Source organism: Clarias gariepinus, chromosome 16, assembly GCF_024256425.1.
Source record: "Clarias gariepinus isolate MV-2021 ecotype Netherlands chromosome 16, CGAR_prim_01v2, whole genome shotgun sequence".
NCBI lineage: Eukaryota > Metazoa > Chordata > Actinopteri > Siluriformes > Clariidae > Clarias > Clarias gariepinus.
Genome location: NC_071115.1, coordinates 4,278,307 through 4,303,869, shown reverse-complemented (window position 1 = coordinate 4,303,869; position 25,563 = coordinate 4,278,307). Strand labels below are relative to the sequence as shown.

The 25,563-nt window shown below is 39.4% G+C and overlaps 1 protein-coding gene across 1 annotated transcript in view; it reads right to left on the bottom strand.

Annotated features, from left to right (window-relative positions):
• Positions 1 to 25,563, bottom strand: part of LOC128544614 (voltage-dependent calcium channel gamma-2 subunit-like) — a 61,691-nt gene that overhangs the window by 5,126 nt on the left and 31,002 nt on the right. The window contains exon 2 of the mRNA XM_053514841.1: positions 9,841 to 9,924. Coding sequence (XP_053370816.1) covers positions 9,841 to 9,924 — 84 coding nt within the window. The remainder of the gene's footprint in view (positions 1 to 9,840; positions 9,925 to 25,563) is intronic.

The window sequence follows — 25,563 nt, the reverse complement described above, 5'->3', positions numbered from 1 at the left end:
GAAAAACTAAATGAGCTTTCACTCAAGGTGATGAACGGCATTTTAATACCCCGCTGTCTTTTTCTCTCTCTACCGCAATCCCGTCTGCTTTTATTTTTCCAGCTCTGGGAAACATGCCGTGCGTTACTGTAACGTTATTTCTGTCGAGTTCAACTCTGCTGAGGGGCATCTGCATTATTGACCGGCAACTGCTTTGGATGCATCCAATGACTCAATTCAGATTGTATAAATCACAGAAGTCCAGGAGGTGGCGCTGGACCTGGATCCATCCCCTCCTAAAACCCAACCCCTAATCCCAAACCCCTTACCCAATAGATGCTACAATACACTTGTTGTTCTTTTCCTTATATAGGAGGAGCTGGATTAGGACTACACTTACTGGACTTAAGGGGCACTTATTTTAAATCCACCATCCCTTATAGGCATCAAGCACAGACTATAGGACATGAAAGAACCAGGAATATAGTTAAAAAAAAAAATTCTCCCAGAGCTGGTTGCTGATCAGAGGGTCATAGGTTCAAGCCCTTGAACTGAAAATCTGCCTCAAGCAAGACCATTAACGCCTTTCTGCTCCAGGGGTGGTTTATCATGGTGGATCCTGCACTCTGACCCGGAGATTGTAGCCCTGTTGGTGTGAACAGTGTGTGTACATTCTCGCTACAGCATTCCCAGGATAGGAAATTCCTACTGTGCATGAACTGCATTTACTGTAGATAACCAAACCAAAAATTAAGCTCTCTCTATCTCATACTGTACATACTGTATGTTCTTGCCTTATCAATACATTATTTTCCCCCTTCTGGTTCAGGATTCTCTCCATCTGATTCAATGTACCGTACAGTTCACTCCCAATGATCCCTGAACAGTAAACACTGCCCTCAGTTCTGCTTTCACCTGGGGGGGGGGGGGGGGTATTGACTTGGCCGGTCACGGCACATTACCTTCGAGAGGTCACACAAGACAACCTCATTTATCACTATCATTTATCACTGTCCTCCACACACACACACACCATAAAAACTGGACTTTAACCAGAATTTATTTAGGTGAAGGGTGCCAAAACTTTTATGGTTGACTTTTATACAGTACCAGATTTGCTTCAGGGATCTTGTTTTAGCTCCCGCTGCACCACATTATTACATTTTAATGCTAATAAAATACGTGACATGATGTTATTGCACTATCACGTCGATCACGTGACCAAACGTGAACGCCGCCTACGCTCTCGCTTCTCCATAAAGTCCTTACTGTCGCAGCAAGACGTCATTTCACTCTTCAAAATCTCAGAACTGCATCTCTTGGATCTTACCCCCTCCACACACACACACACACACACACACACACACACACACTCCGTCTCGCCTCCCGTATACCTGAGTGAGCTGCTCTCCTAATGAAATTCACACACCTGAGACCTGAGCTTTTTTCCCTCCTCTCACTTTTCTCTCTCAGCTATTTCTTTAAAAAAAAATTATTATTGAAAAAAAAAAAAAAGTGTGCTCGGCAGCATTCTTACACAGGCAGTCTGAGGACTGGGGCAGAGTTTAAGAAGTCGGAGTGATAAATGAGACTCGGGGGTGCTGTTAGTGTGGCAGAATCAAAAAGAAAGGAGAACACGACGTGCAAAGAGAAGGGATACGCCTGAGAGACGGATCTCAACATATTCCACCAGAGATGTGTACCGCTCCTCCATGCGCGTCCTGACGCTCCGTCGCCGAGCCTGGTGCTACAGTAACTCGGACCTCTTACCCATGTCCTCTCCTAAAGACTGAGGAATATGGAGGTTTCATTCCCTTTTCTCCCACGTTATAAAGATTAACAAGAAGGAGAGAAAGAAGGCTGATCTTTATGGAGGTTGTGAGGCGTGTTATTAGCTGGAAGGTCACAGATTTGATTTGGGTCAAGGTCAGTCGTGCTAGCGCAGACCCCGAGGGGAACTAGTGAAGCAGCAGAGACGCGTTTTACTGCATTTACTGCTTTTCTTTTTTAAAGGCTGCTGCAGATCCCTGTGACGCGCACCGCTCAGATGGACACGGACGCTATGAAGCAGTTCAATCCATCAAATTAGGCCGAAATACTTATTTATTTGTTAACAATATCTTGCCTATATTTGTTTAAAGTTGTCACCCTTTGTGGACATTCTAAATGATGAATACGTCGGTTTCAGCTACGAGCAAATCTTTTAACCCTAACTGATGTACTGAGGATCTTCTCATGGTGGAGGTTGTATCCAGTGCTCGTGTAAAAGATGCGACTGTATTTCAGAAGGGGGTCTAATTATTATTTAATTATTGCATCAAGCAAAGACAACAACCAAGGAGATTCGTGAAATGCATGGAATTGGGTTAAAAACATTATTGAACATTTGAAGGATCGTGTCCCTAGGTGAAGATGCTAATGAGTCTTATCAGTAAACATCTGAGCAGTTGAGGGTTAATGGCAACTTGGTGGTGCTGGGACCTTCTGATCAGTGAGCCAACACCTTACCTACTACGCTACCCCTGATAGGCTTCAGTTTGCTAAGGAGCATAAAGATTGGACTTTGGAGCATTTTAGGAAAAGTCAAGCGGTCCGATGAGTCCCGATTGAGCCTATTCCAGAGCGATAGGGAAGAAGGGAAGCGCATAAGGCGAACAAGCATGGTGTCCATTGTACAAGCCTCTGGAGACGGAGTTGCATCAGTTACTCACGTCTAGGCTTAGCAACGTTATGTGGCAATAAAGTAAAGTCAGCTGAAGACCTGAATGTACTAAATCACCAGGTTATCACATCTATGGAGACTCATATTGTAAAAGGGTGGTTCTGAGAGCATGCGGAATAATAAATAATAAAAAAAACATTAATGTAAAGCGTCCACTGTACACATCCCTGCCAAGGAGCTGTTGCTATAGCAACTATAACGTATTAGAACGCGTACATTAACATAAACCTCGGAGCTGCTGTTAGAGACGATTCATCAACACCAAGGTATACAGTAGTTGTGTTTGCTCACACACACTTTAGTTTAGATAGAGCATTGTCCCTGAGCTCTTACTCTCGGCTGTTCACAGCAGCATCCTGAAAGAAACTTAGCAATCAGGCTCGCGTCGCGCTCAGTGTCAAAGCCGCGCTAATCCGATGCTGTGGCTCGCACGATCATCAGTTAAACCGGACAAACAGTTATTAATCCGAACAAGCAAGCAAACACACACACACACACACACATGAATTAAACACTCACACACTTATACAATGTGCTTAGTCTGCATGACACCCGTTATTCCTCCATGACAGCCAAATCTCAGGAGCATTTTGTAAGTTAGCACATGCTAGCGCTCGCAGTGAAGATGCGTTCCTGTTAGCTCGGCTGAAAGTGAAAAAGCGTCGAGTACAGGCACTGTGAGCTGCTATTTCTCGAAAAATCAAAGCTATATCAGGCTGTTTTTGTGTTCAGCGTTAAGATTAGCTAAGCTTTAACTTCAGCGTTTAGCACCGTGATTAGCGCTAACACTGTGACAATAACACAGCTAATGGAACATCTGTGCAGGAAATAAATTTCACTCCATCCACGGCTGATAAAAATAAACAAGTCAATAAACTGGGGTAGTTTAACGTTTCTTCACACTCATGATTAACTGAACTGAAGTTACTGATTAAATTAACCATAAAAATAAAAAAAAAACATCTGGAAAGATGAATCGAAAAAATCTGTATTTAATGCCGTCTGTAGCATTCCTTCTCTCTCTCTTTTCATATCTATCTATTTATCTATCTATCTATCTCTTTTTTTCTTAATTTATCTTATCGTTATATATTCCCTATCTCTCTCTCTCTCTCACCATTTTTCTTTTTCTCTTCTCCATCCATCCCTCTCTCTCATTTCTACTCAGATTCTTTCTTCTACTACACCTCCTCCTCTCTCTCTCTCTGTCTCTCTCTCTCTCTCTCTCTCACACACACACACACACACACACACAGCCCCAGCATGGCTACTACCAACTCTATTGATTTTGTCATGCAGCACTGTGTGTGTGTGTGTGTGTGCGTGTGTGCGAGAGAGAGAGAGAGAGAGAGAGAAAGGAGGGGGATAGTTAGATACACAATGCATCTAATGATCAAACTCAGGATCACACACACACACACACGCACACACACACACACACACACACACACACACACACACACACAAACACACACTTTGTGAACCAGTTTATATTTTAATTCTTATAATAAAATAAAATAAAATAATAAGTAAATAAATAAATAAATAAATCAATCAAAACACACATATTGATTATGATTGTTTCTTTCTGCTGGAGGAGAACTGATAATCCTGAAACTCCTCCTTTTTTTCATCCATTTCTGCCCTTTTTTTCATTATCCTCTTCCTTTCATTGCCTTTTCTACAAAGCCTGCTTTCATCTTTTATTATAACTGTATGTGTATCATGTATATTTGCATATTTATTAAAACCACCCAAGAGTCACAAAAGAAAATAACGTCTTTATATATAAGGGAAAGAAATGACTGTATAGAATTTCATAATTGGATCATCTACAAACAGACTTATTCTTTTAAATTCTACATATTTTTTTTTTTACAAATCTGAGAGAATTACACACTTCAAGTCTCGGCTGGAGTTTCATTTCTACTCGGTGTGATTTATAAAGTGTGTAAAAGAAATAAACATAGTGAAGTGGGTGAAGCTTAAAAGAGTCAAAGGCAACTTTCACATCACCAGCCTGAGGTGACTCGATTCAGGTGACAAACATCTGATTTTGAAACAGTGAGAGGGTCCTGAAAATATTGCTAAATTGAAGCCATTATAAAATTTTAAATACTAGAACATGATAAAACATTGCAATAATAATATTAATAATTATTATTAAACATTGTCACATGAAGAAAAAGTTTGAATTAAACGATCTGGCACTGTTTGAACAAGCAGAACTTTCCCAGCGTTCCGACTCGATGCGATGTTTATACCACCGTGTACATGTACTGTATTCTCCAATCTGATTGGTCAGAAGTTGTTGCATTTAGGAAGGATGTTAATGCATCACTGTTATCACTGTCTATAGCAACAGCTCATTCACAGGGACATGCTCCATATGATCTAAGCCCACTACTAAACTGATTCTAATGGATTCTATATATACTGTACTACACTGACATCCATATATGGACATATGTCCTATTTAGCATGATATCTTCCTGACGTCTTCCCAATTATTGTTTGCGCCCTGGAGGTGCAAGGCCACAGTGCCAACATATACGACAAACATAACCTTATTTGACTGTTTTGTTATTTATTGTAAATAAGCCACTAATACACTTCTGGTTAGACTGACAATAAAGTCAAATCTAATCGAACTCTAATCTAAAAGTGTTTTTGTAAAGGAACATCTATTTATCATGTGTGGAAGGAGTCTCCAGCGTCAGCGCTATGTACGTTTTCCAAGAAATGGAAATGTTCAGTTTAGGGACAAACTGAGCTCTTAAAAGAGAGAAAGAGAAAGTAAATAAGATGCTAGTGTTTATCGCTGCTATAACACAAGTAAGAACAGGGACTAAATTGTCTTATGGACATTTTATGCACAACAAACTTCCCAGCATTACGCAGTAAAACAGTGTGGAATTAACACCGTGCAGTGTTCATAAGGGTCCAGTAAGACACTGGGGATTTTACTGTGTGAATGCATGACTTTTACTGATTATTATTATTAGCGAATAACGGGAATGTGAGCTGATAAACGCACTTGGAACCGTGCTGTTAAAACAACATCACAAAAACATAAAATCATCACACGGGAACAGATTATTTTAGCCCAAAGTGTAGCTATTTATTTTACAGCTTCTATAGCTACAGCTGGGTTATAAAGCTTAGCACACATCTGTCTGTCATTTACCTCTCCGTGAAATCATTATTTAATCAACAGGAAGTCAAGAACGATTCCCAAAAACTCTTTTTTTTTGTTTTTTAAAGAAAAAATATATTTACAATTGAGATGTCATATTTTCAGTGTAGTAAAAACAAACAAACATCTCTTTTAAGTATTTTAACCAGTCATTACTTAGGGGTGCCAATAGTTTTGGTGTTTAATAATTATCTATACATAAATATGAAAAATAAACACTGTGGATTTGTGTGTGCATTCTAGTTTAATTATTGATGCGTGGGTGTGTGTATATGCAGTTTCACCAGAAACACACACGCGCGCATGTAAACGCTCATGCTGGTCTGAAACAAGCGTGTGTGTGTGTGTGTGTGTTCAGCTGCATTGCAGTTAGTTTCCAGGCTGCGTGTCGAGTCTAAACGCTCACGGACGACTCTGGCCTGATTTACTTTCCCTCCTGAAAGTGCTTACGGGATGCTTTCTGGGCCGAGTTTGGAGCCGGGGTCGTTTACAGTGACATCACGTGCGGCTTCCTTTTGATTTCGCTCGGCCTTGACAACGAATAAATAAGCGCAGGGATAAATCCACATCCTTGGCTGCAGTTAATCGTAATAAAGCACAGCGAAAAGACGCGTCACCGTCCCCATTCCCCGTCCCCGTCCCCGTCCTGAACAGAAGTGTCCTAGAAGCCTAGTTTTTCGCTGAGTAACAGTTCCAGATGTTCTACAGAGCTCACTATAGAACATCCAGGGTGTGGGCTGCCATTATTTCAGTCCCTAAGTGTGTCCCTCTTCCACAAACTTCTTCCTAAGGAGAAAAGTTTACTGTAAATTAAAGGAGACCTTTAATACAATATTTGGACACATTTGGGTCTCGGGTCTACACATACAAAGTATTTCAGAAATGTTCTTTGTCCATTTTAGTCTTTGAACATGACGCGTAAATTTCCCACCTGGTATGATGTCATTCCGGTTAAGATAAAAAATTGTGGAACAGCGGAAAGGCTTGAAACGTTTGAAACTGCTATAGAGTCCAATTTTTTTTAAAAGAAGGCTCTGGTGGAAGTGATGCTTTAAGGGTTTTAGTTGTTAAGTTATCGAATTTCAAGCATGAAATGTAGCATAAAACATACCGCGCATATAGAGTGTACTGTATTATATATATATTTAATATATAGGCTGCAGGGAGATGAACCCCAGATTGGACAAATAGTGCACTGCAAAAGTGGGCGCAGAAGAGGACGAGAGAGAGAGAAAGCGAGAGAGAGAGAGAGAGAGTGAGAGAGAGAGAGAGAGAGAGACCTGACCTATATAGGAAGGAGGCTGAAATATTTATGGATGTAAGTGTCCTAATTCACGTGCCATTGGGGCATCACAGGCTTTTCGTCCAATTGCGGCAAAGGAAAAGGACACAAACACACACACATGCAGACACACACACAGTCTTGCTATCCTTGTAAGGACCAGAATGCGTAATGCTATAATACACTGATATCAAACCCTAAACTTAACCTTAATGACTTTCTTTCTTTCTTTGTCTTAATTATTCATGCATATATATATATATATATATATATATATATGCATGCATGTATATTCCAATGTATAATGTCCATAAATGGTCCATAAATGTCTCGGGTGTGAGCAAAAATTCTTTTTAATTGTGTATCGCTAATAACAATGGTCAAAGCAGCTTTACACAATCAAATGAAAATTATGAAAAGGTTTATAAAATAGGAGAAAATGTGTATGAATCAATAAAAAAAAATAATAATAATCAGATCGTTTCTAATGTTGTCATGCATGTTGTCGTATGATATAATGAGCAGCCGTCATTCAGCATGTTTAAAGGAATCGCGGCTCAGGTTGATATCAGTCATGAGATAATCATTAGGATTAAAATATGACCTTTAGAGGTGTTTTTTGTTTGTTTCAGTAAAGATTTAATCAGTGAATGTTATGTCATTTAAGGTTATTTTGTAGTTTTTTTTTTTAAATAAGTGGATTATTATCTCAGTGTGAGAGGAAGGCAGATTCGGCATAACGTCAGAAATAACTTATTAAAACAGATGAATTGGCTTTTTTATCCCCTGTATGTCTGGACGCTGTTGGATTCACAATATAACAACAGTCGAATGAGAAAAAATCAGAGATAACGAGCAACAGGTTCTGAATAACAGGAACAGGAAATAACCACCATATAAGGGAAGTGAGGAATAAAAAGAGGACAGATGTGATACTGAGTAAAACGGGGACAGAATCAGAGCATGTGACCCAGATATTCAGGACGTCTCTAAAGCCAGAACGTCATAGAGAAATCATAATATAGAGTGTGTCATAGTGTGGTTTAAAAGTCTGAAAGCACGTCAGCCACAAAGAAGCTTCACAAGAATATAACCAACTGAAAAAGCCTGAAGAAGATTTAGATTTACCGTGCGCTTTAATGACGTCCAAGATCACGTTAAGATTTTAATAAATTACCCGTTGTTGCAACCTGTTTGCAACGTTATGATTAGGTTTATATGAAAATTATGGATTTTTTTTTCGACTCCAAAGCAATTTGTGCCCGATGTCCACTTTCCATGATTCGCAACATCTGGGATAGTTAGGGCACTCCCACATCACCGACTGCTACCAACTAGGGAAGGCAGAATCTAACGCATGATTCCTCCTATCACATCTTTTTGTTCTGCTGGTCATGCAACGTCGGCGTCCGGCGCAACAATCTCAGAAGAACGCGCTATCCGCCCCTTCCGCATGTGTGAGCTCTCAGACACCCATGATTGTCTACTGTCACTATGATTGATGTAGTATGCTTTCCCTCCCATGTCCCCTGAGAGTGCATGGCCCGTTTGTTCTCTAGACTCCAGGCTGTGCATCACCTGGGAACGAGAATCAAACTCATGCCCTCCATATATTAAGGTGAACTTGCTTCCATTGTGCCCATGTTTATTTCTAGCACTGATTTATATTTTTCAACTAAAACAGATCCTTGAATTGCCGATGTTGGCCGATTTTTGCCGCGGTGGTGTTTAAGTTAGAACTAAATATTATTTTAATATACTGGATGGATATCAAAGCCCATGGAAAGATCTCAAAGCCTGCACCCAACTTTTCAATTTAACCGAAAACGATGCGAGGAACAGAAGAGAAGAAGCTACCGAGAATGCAGTGAGTGTGGAACGCTAATCCTGAAGATCCGACAGCGACTTGATCAGAAATGAACACATTTGATAGCAAACCAAATACAAGGACGCGTATGAAGATGCCAGAGAATGGAAACTCAGGCGGGCCGGACACGTGATGAGACAAGACGACAACCTTTGGACTACTCAAAAAATGTTCTACTCAAAAAATGTTCCGACTTCAAGCAACCCCAAGGTCGTCCCCTGGACTGCTGGTAGAAAGAAAAGGAAAAATCTTTGGTAAAAAACTGGTATCGACTAGCCAGAAATTGTGAACACTATAACGGTGGATGAACCAGGTCTTCCAGTATCAAGTATCAAGTAGTAGTTAGATAAATACAGGAGTATGTTCTTAAAGTTTTGTGTTAGCAAAAAAATTAACATTGGTTAATTTTAGGCAAAACTTCATAAGACTCTACTAAAAAGCATTGACACAACTATGAAACATCTTGCTACTATAGAGTGAGCTTTTTTACCTAGCTAGAGAGCTAGCTGGCTGTTTAAACTTCCTTAATAATTAGCATGAAACTGAGTCAGCTAATTTTATTTGCTATATAAGCAATGAACACATTTAAATTTCTAGAAAACTCTTATTGTCTAAGGATTAGCAACCAATATTCAAGGTAGCTTGCTGTTAAAGCAAGGTTATGCTGCAGCTGAGGCAGATAGGAGCTAGCTACGAAGCTAGCATAGGATGCTGCGTACACTGTAAAGGAATCCTGTTAGCTTTAGCATGAATGGTTGCATCTAGTGTCACATGATTCACTTTTAAACACTCACGTAAGAAGTACTCGGAGGCATCTGCTTTGTAATCGGCGTCTTCCGGAAAGTGATCGATCTGCTTGCACAGCCCTTTGAAGGTTCCTGAAATAAATAATAATTAAAAAAAACAACAACAAAAAAGTAGTTATAACACTTATATCAATGTTCAGTGCTTTTCGAATTGACACAAAGGAAATACGTACTTTCGTTTAGGTTTTGTGTACCACGGAGGAAACACATTAGCGCATAAGAGCTAAGTGCACGATGCTAATCTGATCGTTATTCGTTCGTTAGCTTCCTGTAGTTGATAGCGATGCTGTGGCATCGGTAGCTCAAGTAGTAGGTTTCTCGCCCGGCATGTGAAAGGCCCGAGTTCGAATCCCACTTAATGCCCGTAAAACCTGTGCCAAATTGTTGCGCGGATCAGACCCCTTGATATGGAAGCGGCTGAAAGACCAATGACTTGGTAGCTACACTAACCTTGGAACTCAAGATGATGTCTAGAGCAACGGGAACACTGTGTACATTTAATTGTCGTGAAATTTTTTTTTTCTAATGAAAAATCGAACATGACGTGCCTCAGCGAAAAAGTCACTGCCTTTATTACTGAACTGTGCCTCTGAGCAGCTTAAGTACAGTATTTTCAATCTTCTTGTGTGTGTGTGTATGTGTGTGTACATATTGCAGTAACACACACTTCCTCAGCCCCTCCTTTTCTTCATCTCATTCTTTGATAACTGCTGTTTAAAAAAAATAAAAAATTCCCATAATCCTCCAGGACCTCACTGCACCGGGATGCGCTAAATCAACCAATCACGGTGTGCATAATCAGAGACGGACGGGGTAGAGGAACCCACCCACGCACGGCTACACACAGTGATGTCATCCCTTGGGCTCAAGAACAAATCAATGCTGAAGCCCACTCAGATCAGATCAGATCGAGCTCAGTGTGTGTGTGTGTGTTTGGCTCTTATGTGTGTGTGTTCATTCCTTCCTCTATTCCATAATGAGACCGAAGATTCCAAGACCCCTGAAACACACAGAGACCCACATGGACCGTACCATTCATTTTTTTATTGCTTAGGATTCTTAAAATTTTCTAACTAAATAATTCTCAATGAAATCACTTCTATTTTAAGGAATTGCAGAATAAACTGATTTTCTAAGCAGCAGCAGATGCATTAACAATGTGTTGTGTGTCCTCTCTACGCTCATGTATCCCCCTACGGAAAGATGTAAGAATGGTTTAGGCCTGTCCCAGCAGGTAGGCTAATAAAATTATTCATTTAAATGAGCGTGATGCCAAACAAACGCGTGTAGCTTTTAAAAGAGAAAGGAAACATGTTTTTTTAGGAGTAAATATGTCTATATTTATTATAACATTTATTTTACTCAAAAAAAAAAAAGAATGACGAGGCTGTTAGAACAAAATCCTGCAACAGCAAGCAACATCCCACAGTATATGATTGTGTGATTAAATGCTTTTTTTTGTCGATACAGTATGTCCCCTACATACAAACGAGTTCTGTTCTGAGAGCTCGTTTGAAAGTCCAGTTTGTTCATAAGTCTGGCAAACACAGTCTTGGTACTAGGATATTAACAGAGTCGGCTATACGCAGTATAAAAACTAACATGTTTCATGATCTTGTCCTTGTCCTTTACAATCATGCCGATTTTTGAACAATTCATGTTAAAAGAACGAGTGCTATTTTTTCAACCCCCTCCATTCTCTCAAAATTTTTTACTTTTGTCCATATCGTTATTGCTTTTTTTTATCAGTACCAGGTTCATTGGCGCTGCTTTTACACTTGCTTCCGGACATCCTGGGATGCACGCTGTACGCACGTTACAATGTATGCCGGACACATGATCTAACGCGAATGCTTGTTCATGTCTCAGAAAATTTGTAACTTGAATGTTTGTATGAAGGGGACTTAATGTATTTTCTATTAAAGACATATGTCCTTCAGTCTTGTTTTGCAAAAAAAAAAAAAAGAAGAGTGGTCTTCTGACATACAGTGATCCAAGTTGGTGCCGTTATGACCATGACCTAAAGACACCTGAAAAAAACAAGAACCTACAGCCACAGTACAGCTCCATTCACAACTCTCCTAATGGTGATGATGAAACATGAACAAAACAAGCCAATGGACAGAAACTAATCTTCTCATTATATAAAGCCTTCTTTCTTTCTTTTTTTTTTTTTTTACATGGAGTACACATTTTATTACCTCATCTTTCACACAAGGGGGGCGTTCAAGTCAAACCAGGACTTGTGATGACATTTCTGGTGAATGAACCAGTGATCCCGGCCGAGGTGACCTCTGCACTGCAGTCGTTTCCATGAACATTCAACAAATAGCACTAGCACATTACAGGAACTTCTGTTATTCTACACAAATCTAAAGTCCATTCAATTATGATTTCTTTGGAACAGAGACCCTAATGGGCAATTTAAAACTATTGTGACCTCAAATTTATAAGACACCCCTACCCGGGCTTGTTGCTCTGCTCTGCTGTTCTCTGCCGGGGGCATGGCTTAGCAGCAGTGCATCTAAAATAGACACTAAAACAGTATATTTGAAAGATAATAATGCATTATCTGAGGGGTATTTCATCAGGAGAATTAACTTTCTTTACTTTGTAAAGTTCACAGTCCAATGCAGTGGAAAACAGCTCTGAGACAAAATGTTGTTCGGGATTCCCCTCGCGATTTAAAGGCTCAGAAACAACACTTAAATTTTACTTGTGAAATTCGGTTACAGTTTTTGGCCACATGATGGCTGTGTGGGAAAAGGGGACAGAGATTTAGTCAATGGATTGGTATGCTTTACATTGTATATTCGTGTTAAAGGCATATAAGACTCACTTTGTTCGACTTAAGAACAAATCCGACTTATGAACGCACTCCCGAGAGAGAACTTGTCCGTATGTCAGGGACTACCTGTACTAAAATACCGGATCTTTAAAGCACTGATACTGATTAAACGTAGACCAACCTCTTATAACAAATTTCACCAGATCAGTGATCCGTCACTTTCCATCTTTCAAAAAACATCACTATCTTTTTCACCCTACAATTCTCTGAAAAATGAGGAGTTATTATGGAAACAAAGTATTCAACGCCTGGTGCGTTACTGCCGTATAAACCTGGGATGTGCGGAGTTCATTTCACAGGAAATGAATCAACACCTTCTGCCCAATCAGGATCTGGAATGCATGAGCACTGCCGGGGGAAAAAAAATCTGGGTAGTATCCTTGTATCATGAGGGCTTAGAAAGATGGAAATTTTCGTCCCTACAGTAATATAAGGACTGTAGCACTGCTTCATAATTTTGGAAAAATTCTTTTATTTTTAATTAAAACATAAAAAATCAGTGAAATCAGGCTTTAATGTTCATATTCTAAGCTTTCTGCAGACTTCAGACAACTGTGTAGTAAAATTAGGTTCTGATGGTGAGCAATTCCTCTCGGAACCTTCTTCTATACATGTATATACGTGTGTGTGTGTGTATATGTGTGTGTGTATAATTGCATGCAAGTCCGTTTCTCTTTCTTTCTCTCTCCCTCTTCGAAGCTGGACTCTGTCTCTCTCTGCAGCAGGTGGGCGAAATGAAGAAGTTCACCAGCCAAACAGCAGCGGGGGACGGGTTTCCATGGCTACCATTTAGGATGATCTGTGTGTGTGTGTGTGTGTGTGTGCGTGAGAGAATGAGAGAGAGAGAGATAGAGAGAGTGAGACACCTGAGAGAATCAGGGTGAAAAATGGATAGGATTGAGAACAGATGTTTACTGAACCTGTGAGATCTGATATGTCACATGTCATACACACCTATTTCACACCACAATGCTGCTGAATCTCGGGTTCTGATTGGCCGGAAGTTTTTTTATGCACAGCAAAACGGACAGTGGTGCAGCGGGACGACACAGATTTTTCTATACGTTAATGCGCTTGTTTTTAATAGGACATCGTTTCTATAGTAACAGCTCGCTCAGAGAGACGTGCACAGCGGACGCTCCACATAACCGGATTAAAAAAAGAACAGATAGACTGAAGTTTTCTGTAAGAAGAAGGTTTACAAAAGATGTATCCAGCATCAGTCAGAGGTGAAGCCGTAACTTTGTTCTAAAGTATTTTCTCCTTTAACTATTTATTATTTATGTGTTTTTTTTTTTTTGGTCTCATTAAATTAAAAGAGAGAGAAATAAAGAGAGCATGGTAAAGAAATGTTTACACGGATAGAGGATTTCTGGGGGGCGTTCGAGTCAAACTGGGACTTTCGATTGTGCTCCCAGGTACGATCCCATGCTACATTAATGCACTTGTCCCAGAGTCTCAATAGTTCTTGTCTACCATCAAGGTGGAAAGTTTTCTCAGGACACCAGAGCCATAATCAGTCGAATTAACTGCCTGAAACGCCGGCCTCCCAGGAACTCCTTTAATGTTTCCACAAACATGTGGAAATGTAACAAACCTCTACATGTGGATTGACCTGAACTGGTATTGTGGGCGTGGCCAATCCAGCCATGCTCCAACATGAAACATCTTCTTCAATTAGTTTTAAAGTCTTTTGAATATTGTTATACAGCACCAGCAGAGGTAAAACCCCAGTTCTAATCATGTGAGAGTACAGAAAGAGAATTTAAGTCAGACGACCTCAATCATTACAATTTAAATCTGGTGTAGGACCTTAACCACGGCATGTCTGTTACATTAAACTGATGTGGATGTTTGTGATCTAAAAGCAGCTTTATAGGTTTCCAGTCCATCGTGATATTATTATAGTGAAATACTTTATAAATAAATGACTTATTGGGGACGTTTCCTCACTCGTCTGCGTTGCTTCCTGTATTAATAACAGGTGATCATTGAGATAAATGCCGCAATTACAGCTGTTGTCCCTGCTGTCCCTGCTGTTATTAATAACGCCGTCGTTAACCACGGAGTCATCGGCAGGAACGCTCCAGGAATGGAGGGGGCGAAGAGGACATCGAGGAAGTACATTCTTAAGGAAGGATTTATGATCGTTAATGTTTTACAGGTTCAGGATGGTGGGTGGTTGATCTTCACTGTAGACCGTGTGGTGGATGGTCATCTTTGGACTGTCTGTAGAAACTAGGTGCGTTTACATGGATCAGAATACAGCGGTACCTCATCATACGAATTTAATCCATTCCGGATGCGAGTCCTTAAGGCAAAAATTCGTATTGTGAAACACTTTGTCCCATAGGAAATAATGTAAATGCAGATAATTCGTTCCAGCTCCCAAAAATATTACCAATTTCCAACACTATAATCATATTTTTGCATATAAAAAAACAAAACGTTTAGACAAGTCTTAAATGAAGTAAAATATGAAAAAATGAAGTAAAATATGAAAAAAACAGACATTAAACCTGACTTAACTTTTGATGCTTTAAAAATCAAACTGAAAGCGTCTCCCTTTTCTTTTAGCTACCGTCCTTAATAACATTCTTATGACCCATGGTGCTGGGGCTCCACTAAATCTTACACAAAATGCAAAAAAAATTTGCAGACTTACTTCGCGTGGCTTTCCACTGACGCAAATAAGCTCGCAGACGTGCGCTCAACCGGCACCGTACTCCATGATTAATGGGAATAACACATTAATCTGAACACTTTGACCTGATCTGGTCTGATCGGCATGAGAGCGTGGTCTAAACCTTTAATAAACAGTTCAATAGATAAATAATAAACACTTTTTATCTCTTGTTATAATAAATCAATTCTTTTATCTTACCAGCGGCGGGCAAAGAACAATAATCCTGTACTTAAGTAAAGTAGAGATACCATAGGTAAAATATTACTTAAGTAAAAGTAGAAGTCCTCCATTTAAATTTGTACTTGAGTAGAAGTACAAAAGCACTGAACTTTAAATGTACGCAAGTAGCCAAAGTACTGAGCTTGTATTAGTTAGTAGCCTTTAGGTCGTAGTAAAAGTCTCTCTCACTCACTCCCTCTTAATCTCTCTCTCCATGAGATTCCATGAGAAGTAGCTGTTGCTATAGAAACAATACCGTACCGTTGTGATTATATAAATAACCCTGAATGAGTTCATGACTATGACACTCATTCACATCATAAAGATATTACATCGTTAATGAAAGCTCCTGAAAGTGAGAGCTAAACCTCAGAATACCCACGCCCGCTCACAGTTAACGAGGCTGTTACTGAAATACAGCAGGAGCGGCAACGCGTCTGACATGATCGCGGTATTCATCTTAATAATCACCTGGTATTAATAGTCAAAGCGTTGAAGCCGTTCAGATTAGCGCGGAAACATCTTTAAAAAACAACAACATTGCTACCAGTAGTCATTTTCAAAGCTTGATTTTGGAGAGATTTTCCTTTAGGACTCATTAGAGACCATTTCCATCCAGGAGTTTGTGAAAGCTAGCAACGTGAGAGGGTGACGGCAAACACCTTGTCGTTTTTTGAAATGCTTTTTGAGATGGTTTGAAAGTCATCCTTTTCTCCGAAATTAATAATTATAATAATAAAGCGCAACCAATTAGGCTTTCGTGCCGAACCCAAGCTGTGCTGCCACTGCAAAGCCCCAAACCTTCATGTCACCCTGCAGAGCGCCAACGCACCAATGATGAATCTCATCGATTGTCCACACTGCTTCAGTCTTAGAGCTATGAATATTAGTTTTTTTAAAAAAAAGGTAAAATCCCCCTCATTTTCACCATCCTCCGTTATTTCTGGAGCGTTCCTGGAGACTCCACGGCGGTTAACCGAGCCGGTATTAATATCAGCAACAGCAGCTGGGACAACAGCTGTAATTGCTGCATTCATCTTGATAATCACCTGGTATTAATCTCTCTAAATGGTCCCGGTAAAGTATGAAGCATCAGCACGACAACACCGGTCCACACCTACCTGTACGGTACCCGCAAACCCAGAGGTTGGGAATACACTGTGTATATCTGAATTAAGTGCTTGTACGAGGGGCGTTCAAGTCAAACCGGGACAATTTCTGATGAGTGAAAGCGTAAAGGAATTCATGAAAAATAGGTTGATGAGACTCTTAGCCGCAGTAAAACATTTAACCGGTACGAACGTTTTAAAGAAGTCTGTGAATGACGATCCCAGGTAAGGTGGTTCGGAGCCCGCTGAAGTCGTTCCTTTGAACATTCAGCGAGTAGAACACGATAGTACACACAATCATTCACCAACACTATTTGCACATTACAGGAACTCGGCTCAAGTCATTTCAACATGATGGAGTCTTAAAGGAGTTCCTGGGAGGCCGGGGTTCAGACGTGAAACAGTCCAAATTATGGCTAAGAAAACCTTCTACCTTGATTGTGTCCAAGCACCAGTTAAACACTGGGATAAGTGCATTAGTGTATCAGATGATTATATCGAGAGAAATAAAGAGAGTTTTTTTTCTCTGAGAGCTGTGTTCTGTTATTCTTTACAATCAAAAGTCCCGGTTTGAACTATTTTATTTTCACCGGAAATGTCTTGGGGGAGTTTGCACTTTCTGGTTTCTTGGTAACACATCAATTCTTTTTTCCCCCACATTATTAGCTTGTTGAGGGAGAAGTAAGAGATGCTGGTGAGGTAGCACTATAACACCCTCTAAGTGAGAACAGAAAGGCGTGGTTGATTATTTTCCCATAAGAGCACAACATGGCGAGTTTCACTTTTTACAAAAATTTTACTATCATTCTATTGTTGCACGTTCACTGAAGCTTTTTAAAAATTCTTTTCTTTGTCTCAAGGACAAATGCTGTGTTAGCTATCATGAACTAACTTAGCGTGTTCCGTCGTGTTCTCCACAGCCGCCACGTTCTCGTTCGCGCTTACACGTACACACTTTTCCGCCTCTTCTTGTTGACTCTTGTTGTGAAGATCACACGTTCCCTGGGCATCGGCTTTGGTGGCATCGCTAAAAGGGGTCGCACCTCTGCGCTTTTATCCTTCAATCGCTCCATCATTACTTTTCCATCCACGCTGCCTCGTCTCTCCTTTCGCACATTAGTTCTACGTCGAAACGAAAGACGGCTCGACGTGCAGCTAGGGGAGTGGGAGTAGCACTGATTCCGCTCTCTTAAATCTCTCTCTCTCTCTCTCTCCGAAGCTCTGAGGAACGAGGTCAACTCGGCCGAGCGAGAACGTGACGGAGGAAAGAATGGAGCGGCACGGCAGAGCCAAAGAGAGGAGGCGGAGGAGGCAGAGACACAAAATGAGAGGATTACGGAGCTATTTCCCAGCTGAGGATCAGGGCGTCTCAGCATTAGCTGGATCGCAAAAACAACCCAAGGCCTACGTTTTCACTGGTGTACCAGCCAAACCATGACATCATCGTCTGCGCGGGTTTATTAATAACTGGTGTGAAAAAAACGTCAACCGAGACAAAACTTCAACAAAAAGCTAGCTTACCGTTTCAAGTCTGCACGCAGAACAAATAGTTGCGATAAAAAAAGAAGGAACTTTTCAGGACTTCAGGAACCATGTGGATTCTGTACATCGTAATGAATTCTAATAACGTGTAGTGCAATGACCGAGTTGGCGCCGCTGCCACCAAGGACAGTCAACGACAAAGTTTTGGCGCTATATGATACACACTGCTACAGCGCTGGCCTGAAATCCACCAATAGGAGGACAGCTGAGGATTACACCAATCTCAATCTTATGGGATAGCGACAAATACAGTAGCAGTGTTGGCAAAACGGTTGTATTCAAGCGTATTCACGGATCCTCTTGATCGATATCGTTAAAGGATCTACATTACATACTATCTCAGGGAGGACACACATTTTCACACAGATTTCAGCTGAGCAGAGGTCTGAAATACGAGAGAAATATCGCATTAATGGATATAAGACTCAGACATAGACTGTAGACATTGAGACGAGTGAATTAAGGGGAGTTTGAAGAGAGCTGAGACCTGTGTTAGTGAAATATTACATGTTTAACAATATAGGTCTTTATAACTCTTCGGAAGTCTTAGCCTTTATTTAACAAGTCTTCGTTAGTCTTTGTAAGTCTTAGCCTTCATTTAACAAGTCTTCGTTAGTCTTTGTAAGTCTTTGCCTTCACTTAACAAGTCTTCCTTAGTCTTTGTAAGTCTTAGCCTTCATTTAACAAGTCTTCCTTAGTCTTTGTAAGTCTTAGCCTTCATTTAACAAGTCTTTGTTAGTCTTTGTAAGTCTTAGCCTTCAATTAACAAGTCTTCGTTAGTCTTTGTAAGTCTTCGCCTTCATTTAACAAGTCTTCGTTAGTCTTTGTAAGTCTTTGCCTTGACTTAACAAGTCTTCCTTAGTCTTTGTAAGTCTTAGCCTTCATTTAACAAGTCTTCCTTAGTCTTTGTAAGTCTTAGCCTTCATTTAACAAGTCTTTGTTAGTCTTTGTAAGTCTTAGCCTTCAATTAACAAGTCTTCGTTAGTCTTTGTAAGTCTTCGCCTTCATTTAACAAGTCTTCGTTAGTCTTTGTATGTCTTAGCCTTCATTTAAGAAGTCTTCCTTAGTCTTTGTAAGTCTTAGCCTTCATTTAACAAGTCTTCCTTAGTCTTTGTAAGTCTTAGCCTTCATTTAACAAGTCTTCATTAGTCTTTGTAAGTCTTTGTAAGTCTTAGCCTTCATTTAACAAGTCTTTGTTAGTCTTTGTAAGTCTTAGCCTTCATTTAACAAGTCTTCCTTAGTCTTTGTAAGTCTTAGCCTTTATTTAACAAGTCTTCCTTAGTCTTTGTAAGTCTTAGCCTTCATTTAACAAGTCTTCATTAGTCTTTGTAAGTCTTTGTAAGTCTTAGCCTTCATTTAACAAGACTACGTTAGTCTTCGTTAGTCTTTGTAAGTCTTAGCCTTCATTTAACAAGTCTTCCTTAGTCTTTGTAAGTCTTAGCCTTCATTTAACAAGTCTTCCTTAGTCTTTGTAAGTCTTAGCCTTCATTTAACAAGTCTACATTAGTCTTCCTTAGTCTTTGTAAGTCTTAGCCTTCATTTAACAAGTCTTCGTTAGTCTTTGTAAGTCTTTGTAAGTCTTAGCCTTCATTTAACAAGTCTACGTTAGTCTTTGTTAGTCTTTGTAAGTCTTAGCCTTCATTTAACAAGTCTTCGTTAGTCTTTGTAAGTCTTAGCCTTCATTTAACAAGTCTTCGTTAGTCTTTGTAAGTCTTAGCCTTCATTTAACAAGTCTTCGTTAGTCTTTGTAAGTCTTAGCCTTCATTTAACAAGTCTTCGTTAGTCTTTGTAAGTCTTAGCCTTCATTTAACAAGTCTTCCTTAGTCTTTGTAAGTCTTAGCCTTCATTTAACAAGTCTACGTTAGTCTTTGTTAGTCTTTGTAAGTCTTAGCCTTCATTTAACAAGTCTTCGTTAGTCTTTGTAAGTCTTAGCCTTTATTTAACAAGTCTTCCTTAGTCTTTGTAAGTCTTAGCCTTCATTTAACAAGTCTTCCTTAGTCTTTGTAAGTCTTAGCCTTCATTTAACAAGTCTTCGTTAGTCTTTGTAAGTCTTTGTAAGTCTTAGCCTTCATTTAACAAGTCTACGTTAGTCTTTGTTAGTCTTTGTAAGTCTTAGCCTTCATTTAACAAGTCTTCGTTAGTCTTTGTAAGTCTTAGCCTTCATTTAACAAGTCTTCGTTAGTCTTTGTAAGTCTTAGCCTTCATTTAACAAGTCTTCGTTAGTCTTTGTAAGTCTTAGCCTTCATTTAACAAGTCTTTGTTAGTCTTTGTAAGTCTTAGCCTTCATTTAACAAGTCTTCTTTAGTCTTTGTAAGCCTTTGTGAGTCTTAGCCTTTAATCAACAAGTCTTCGTAAGTTTTTGTTAGTCTTAGTCTTCAATCAGCAATCTTCATAAGTCTTTGTAACTCTTCAGAAGTCTTAGTGTTTAATTAACAAGACTTACCATGAGGAATCTGATATACTGTACAATAAATTATACAAGTTGGACAAAATCATTTTATTATTCACTCTGTTACTTTTTTACTAATTTTACTCAAAGACAAAATAAACAAAAACTGCGAAAAAAAAAACGAAAAACGACATCTGATGATGGTGATGAAATAAAGAAGTGTATACAGTAATTATCCTATTATATCACAGTATTGTTATCACATCTTCATAATCAACATTTATTCTTATTGTGTATTTTTACATTGCAGAATCATCACGGCTGTAAAACTTTCCATCACACTGATGCACACAAAGCAAAAACATAAATGCTGAACTGCTTCCCTGATGTTCGCGCTGTGCTGAAATATTGTGCGGTTTGTGGCGCTATATGATACACACTGCTACAGCGCTGGCCTGAAATCCACCAATAGGAGGACAGCTGAGGATTACACCAATCTCAATCTTATGGGATAGCGACAAATACAGTAGCAGTGTTGGCAAAACGGTTGTATTCAAGCGTATTCACGCATCCTCTTGATCGATATCGTTAAAGGATCTACATTACATACTATCTCAGAAAAGACTCACATTTTCACAGATATTTCAGCTGAGCAGAGGTCTGAAATACGAGAGAAATATCGCATTAATGGATATAAGACTCAGACATAGACTGTAGACATTGAGACGAGTGAATTAAGGGGAGTTTGAAGAGAGCTGAGACCTGTGTTAGTGAAATATTACATGTTTAACAATATAGGTCTTTATAACTCTTCGGAAGTCTTAGCCTTTATTTAACAAGTCTTCGTTAGTCTTTGTAAGTCTTAGCCTTCATTTAACAAGTCTTCGTTAGTCTTTGTAAGTCTTTGCCTTCACTTAACAAGTCTTCCTTAGTCTTTGTAAGTCTTAGCCTTCATTTAAAAAGTCTTCCTTAGTCTTTGTAAGTCTTAGCCTTCAATTAACAAGTCTTCGTTAGTCTTTGTAAGTCTTCGCCTTCATTTAACAAGTCTTCGTTAGTCTTTGTATGTCTTAGCCTTCATTTAACAAGTCTTCCTTAGTCTTTGTAAGTCTTAGCCTTCATTTAACAAGTCTTCCTTAGTCTTTGTAAGTCTTAGCCTTCATTTAACAAGTCTTCATTAGTCTTTGTAAGTCTTTGTAAGTCTTAGCCTTCATTTAACAAGTCTTTGTTAGTCTTTGTAAGTCTTAGCCTTCATTTAACAAGTCTTCCTTAGTCTTTGTAAGTCTTAGCCTTCATTTAACAAGTCTTCCTTAGTCTTTGTAAGTCTTAGCCTTCATTTAACAAGTCTTCATTAGTCTTTGTAAGTCTTTGTAAGTCTTAGCCTTCATTTAACAAGACTACGTTAGTCTTCGTTAGTCTTTGTAAGTCTTAGCCTTCATTTAACAAGTCTTCCTTAGTCTTTGTAAGTCTTAGCCTTCATTTAACAAGTCTTCCTTAGTCTTTGTAAGTCTTAGCCTTCATTTAACAAGTCTTCGTTAGTCTTTGTAAGTCTTTGTAAGTCTTAGCCTTCATTTAACAAGTCTACGTTAGTCCTTGTTAGTCTTTGTAAGTCTTAGCCTTCATTTAACAAGTCTTCGTTAGTCTTTGTAAGTCTTAGCCTTCATTTAACAAGTCTTCCTTAGTCTTTGTAAGTCTTAGCCTTCATTTAACAAGTCTTACTTAGTCTTTGTAAGTCTTAGCCTTCATTTAACAAGTCTTCGTTAGTCTTTGTAAGTCTTTGTAAGTCTTAGCCTTCATTTAACAAGTCTACGTTAGTCTTTGTTAGTCTTTGTAAGTCTTAGCCTTCATTTAACAAGTCTTCGTTAGTCTTTGTAAGTCTTAGCCTTCATTTAACAAGTCTTCGTTAGTCTTTGTAAGTCTTAGCCTTCATTTAACAAGTCTTCGTTAGTCTTTGTAAGTCTTAGCCTTCATTTAACAAGTCTTCGTTAGTCTTTGTAAGTCTTAGCCTTCATTTAACAAGTCTTTAGTCTTTGTAAGCCTTTGTGAGTCTTAGCCTTTAATCAACAAGTCTTCGTAAGTTTTTGTTAGTCTTAGTCTTCAATCAGCAATCTTCATAAGTCTTTGTAACTCTTCAGAAGTCTTAGTGTTTAATTAACAAGACTTACCATGAGGAATCTGATATACTGTACAATAAATTATACAAGTTGGACAAAATCATTTTATTATTCACTCTGTTACTTTTTTACTGATTTTACTCAAAGACAAAATAAACAAAAACTGCGAAAAAAAAAACGAAAAACGACATCTGATGATGGTGATGAAATATAGAAGTGTATACAGTAATTATCCTATTATATCACAGTATTGTTATCACATCTTCATAATCAACATTTATTCTTATTGTGTATTTTTACATTGCAGAATCATCACGGCTGTAAAACTTTCCATCACACTGATGCACACAAAGCAAAAACATAAATGCTGAACTGCTTCCCTGATGTTCGCGCTGTGCTGAAATATTGTGCGGTTTGTGGTGGTGTTGGTGTAATTTCTGATGTTTATCAGTAGCAGACGTAAGGATTTTAGAATTTTGGAGGAAACCTGCCGCAGTACCGTATGCAGGAGTGTTTGCTGCAATTGCAAATAAAATGATTATTTCAGCAGCAGTGTGCGTAAACCGAGTCCCCCAGTGATTATCGGTGGCGACCTGCGAATCCCTGATGTCCGTCAGTGCGCGAAATAAAGGTGGGAAACCCAGTGGAGACCTGCAGAACGGTTTGAGATTAAACCCTGGTGTGTTGTGTTTACAGTGAATCGTGACACGAAGAGGACAACAATCGCCTCTACCCTAGTTTCTGAACAAACTTATTTTTTTTTGGGTTGCCCTCAATTAGCGTCTCAGTGCAGAGGATGGAATGAGACACAACGCGGGAAGGGAGACAGAGGAGGAAATGTACGGATGTTCGTGGCTCCATAGCCATGAGTCGTGGACAAGCCGAGACACAGACAGAGCGGCAAGACAGGACCAATGTCAGACTGAAGGATAAGAGAACATGGAACGAGGGACAGAATAAGGAGAAGTGTGAGGATTTTGGCCGGCGGGGACGGAAGGACGTTCTAAAAACAGCTGGCCGGAGATATGTCGTGTTCTCGCTCTGTGTGTATCTGTGTCAGTGCCGGCTGTAAGTCCATAAACGCTGGAAATCACGTTAAAAGCACAGATGTTTTTATATATATATATATATATATATATATAATACAGCGGTACTTTAGCATACGGATTTAATCCATTCCGAAGGCGAGTTCTTATGACGAAGGTTTTCATATTGTGAAACACACTGTTACCAAAATAAACAATTTCAACATTATAATTATATTTCACTGCAAATAATAACAATCAAAACATTTAGAAAAAAAAAGTAAAATATGACATAGACATTAAACCTTAAAAAAATCTATTATTCCTTTGAGCACCGGCTGCTTTTAAAGCCAAACTAAAAGCGGAACCTTTTTCTTCTTGCTACCGCGGTGCCATGTCTTCACCAAATCGTGCAAAATGTGAAAAAGCCACAAAAGATGTGTTAAATCACTTCGCTTGGCTTTCCACTGAACTCCCGGACATCTTCACGACTTTTGCCGGCATTCGGTTCGGCTCGGTTCAGTCATTCGTCACTCATACGCAGAAAATGCTTCATACGCTGCGGTAAATTTCTTGCAAAAATTTCAGTTCTTATGCCCGAGGTACCACTGTATTGTAGTGACCTGATTTAGTAGCACAAAGCTACACAGCGCTCATGTCAATTGATGTGTATTTTTATCATAACAGTTCGCTCAGATATTCGGATATTCACATGAAAGCGATGCGAGCACAGCTTTTAAAAAGCGCTGGATTCACACCGAGCGATGTTCTTTCCACCTGCCTGGCTGCTCCCCACCTCACCCTCCTCCCTCTGCCTTCTTCACAGCTTTTTCACCTCCACAACTACTCAACAACACAGCAGCTATACTGCACACACACACACACACACACACACTCAACATGCAGTGTATAATGCCAACAAACACATCTGATATATTATTAGAGAAAATGTGATGTTCATATTCTGTAACGATGCGACATGGAAATAACATCATGTTTTTTTATCATTGTTCCTTATTGTACTGTACATCACATTCCAGCTGACCATCTGATACCACGCAAAAATTATAAATAAAAAACCAACACAGATATACGGACTGTACACAGTGCAAAGATTTAAAACAAAACTAGAAAGAAATGGCGTTTTCGCAAATTGAAATTCCATCATTGATGTTAAATGTTCTATTGGGAGGTTACTGGTTTAAAAAACGTATTGACCTGCGAAATAAATAAATAATAATAAATAAATAAACAAAGCGTTTTGCCTCTGGGGTATGAAGACCTTTAGAATCACTTTGATAAACCGATGTTGACTGAATGACCCTAAAACACGGCACAACATCCAAACTGCACAATGTCCAGGTTCAGAAAATAGCTCTCTGACAATAACTGCAGGAATACATTCTCTATTTAACTTGTCCAACACTTTTTGTTAAGGATGCATTGGTTTATCAGCTATACACGAGTATCTGCTGATATTCGACTACCATCGGGACAACAGTAGCCCCCCTGCTCCAGACTCAGGAAGGAGCGAATAGCTGCCATTATAACACCACCCGAAACAAACATGTATTTAGCAATAACATTTACTGTACATTTACAGCATCTGGCAGACACCCTTATCCAGAGCGACTTACATTCGATCTCATTGCACATCTGAGCAGTTAAGGGTTAAAGGCCTTGCTCAAGGGCCCGACAGCGGCAACTTGGTGGTACAGGGATTCGAACCTGGGACCTTCCGATCAGTTGTCCGACACCTTGAAAACTAGACTAGTGCGCCCT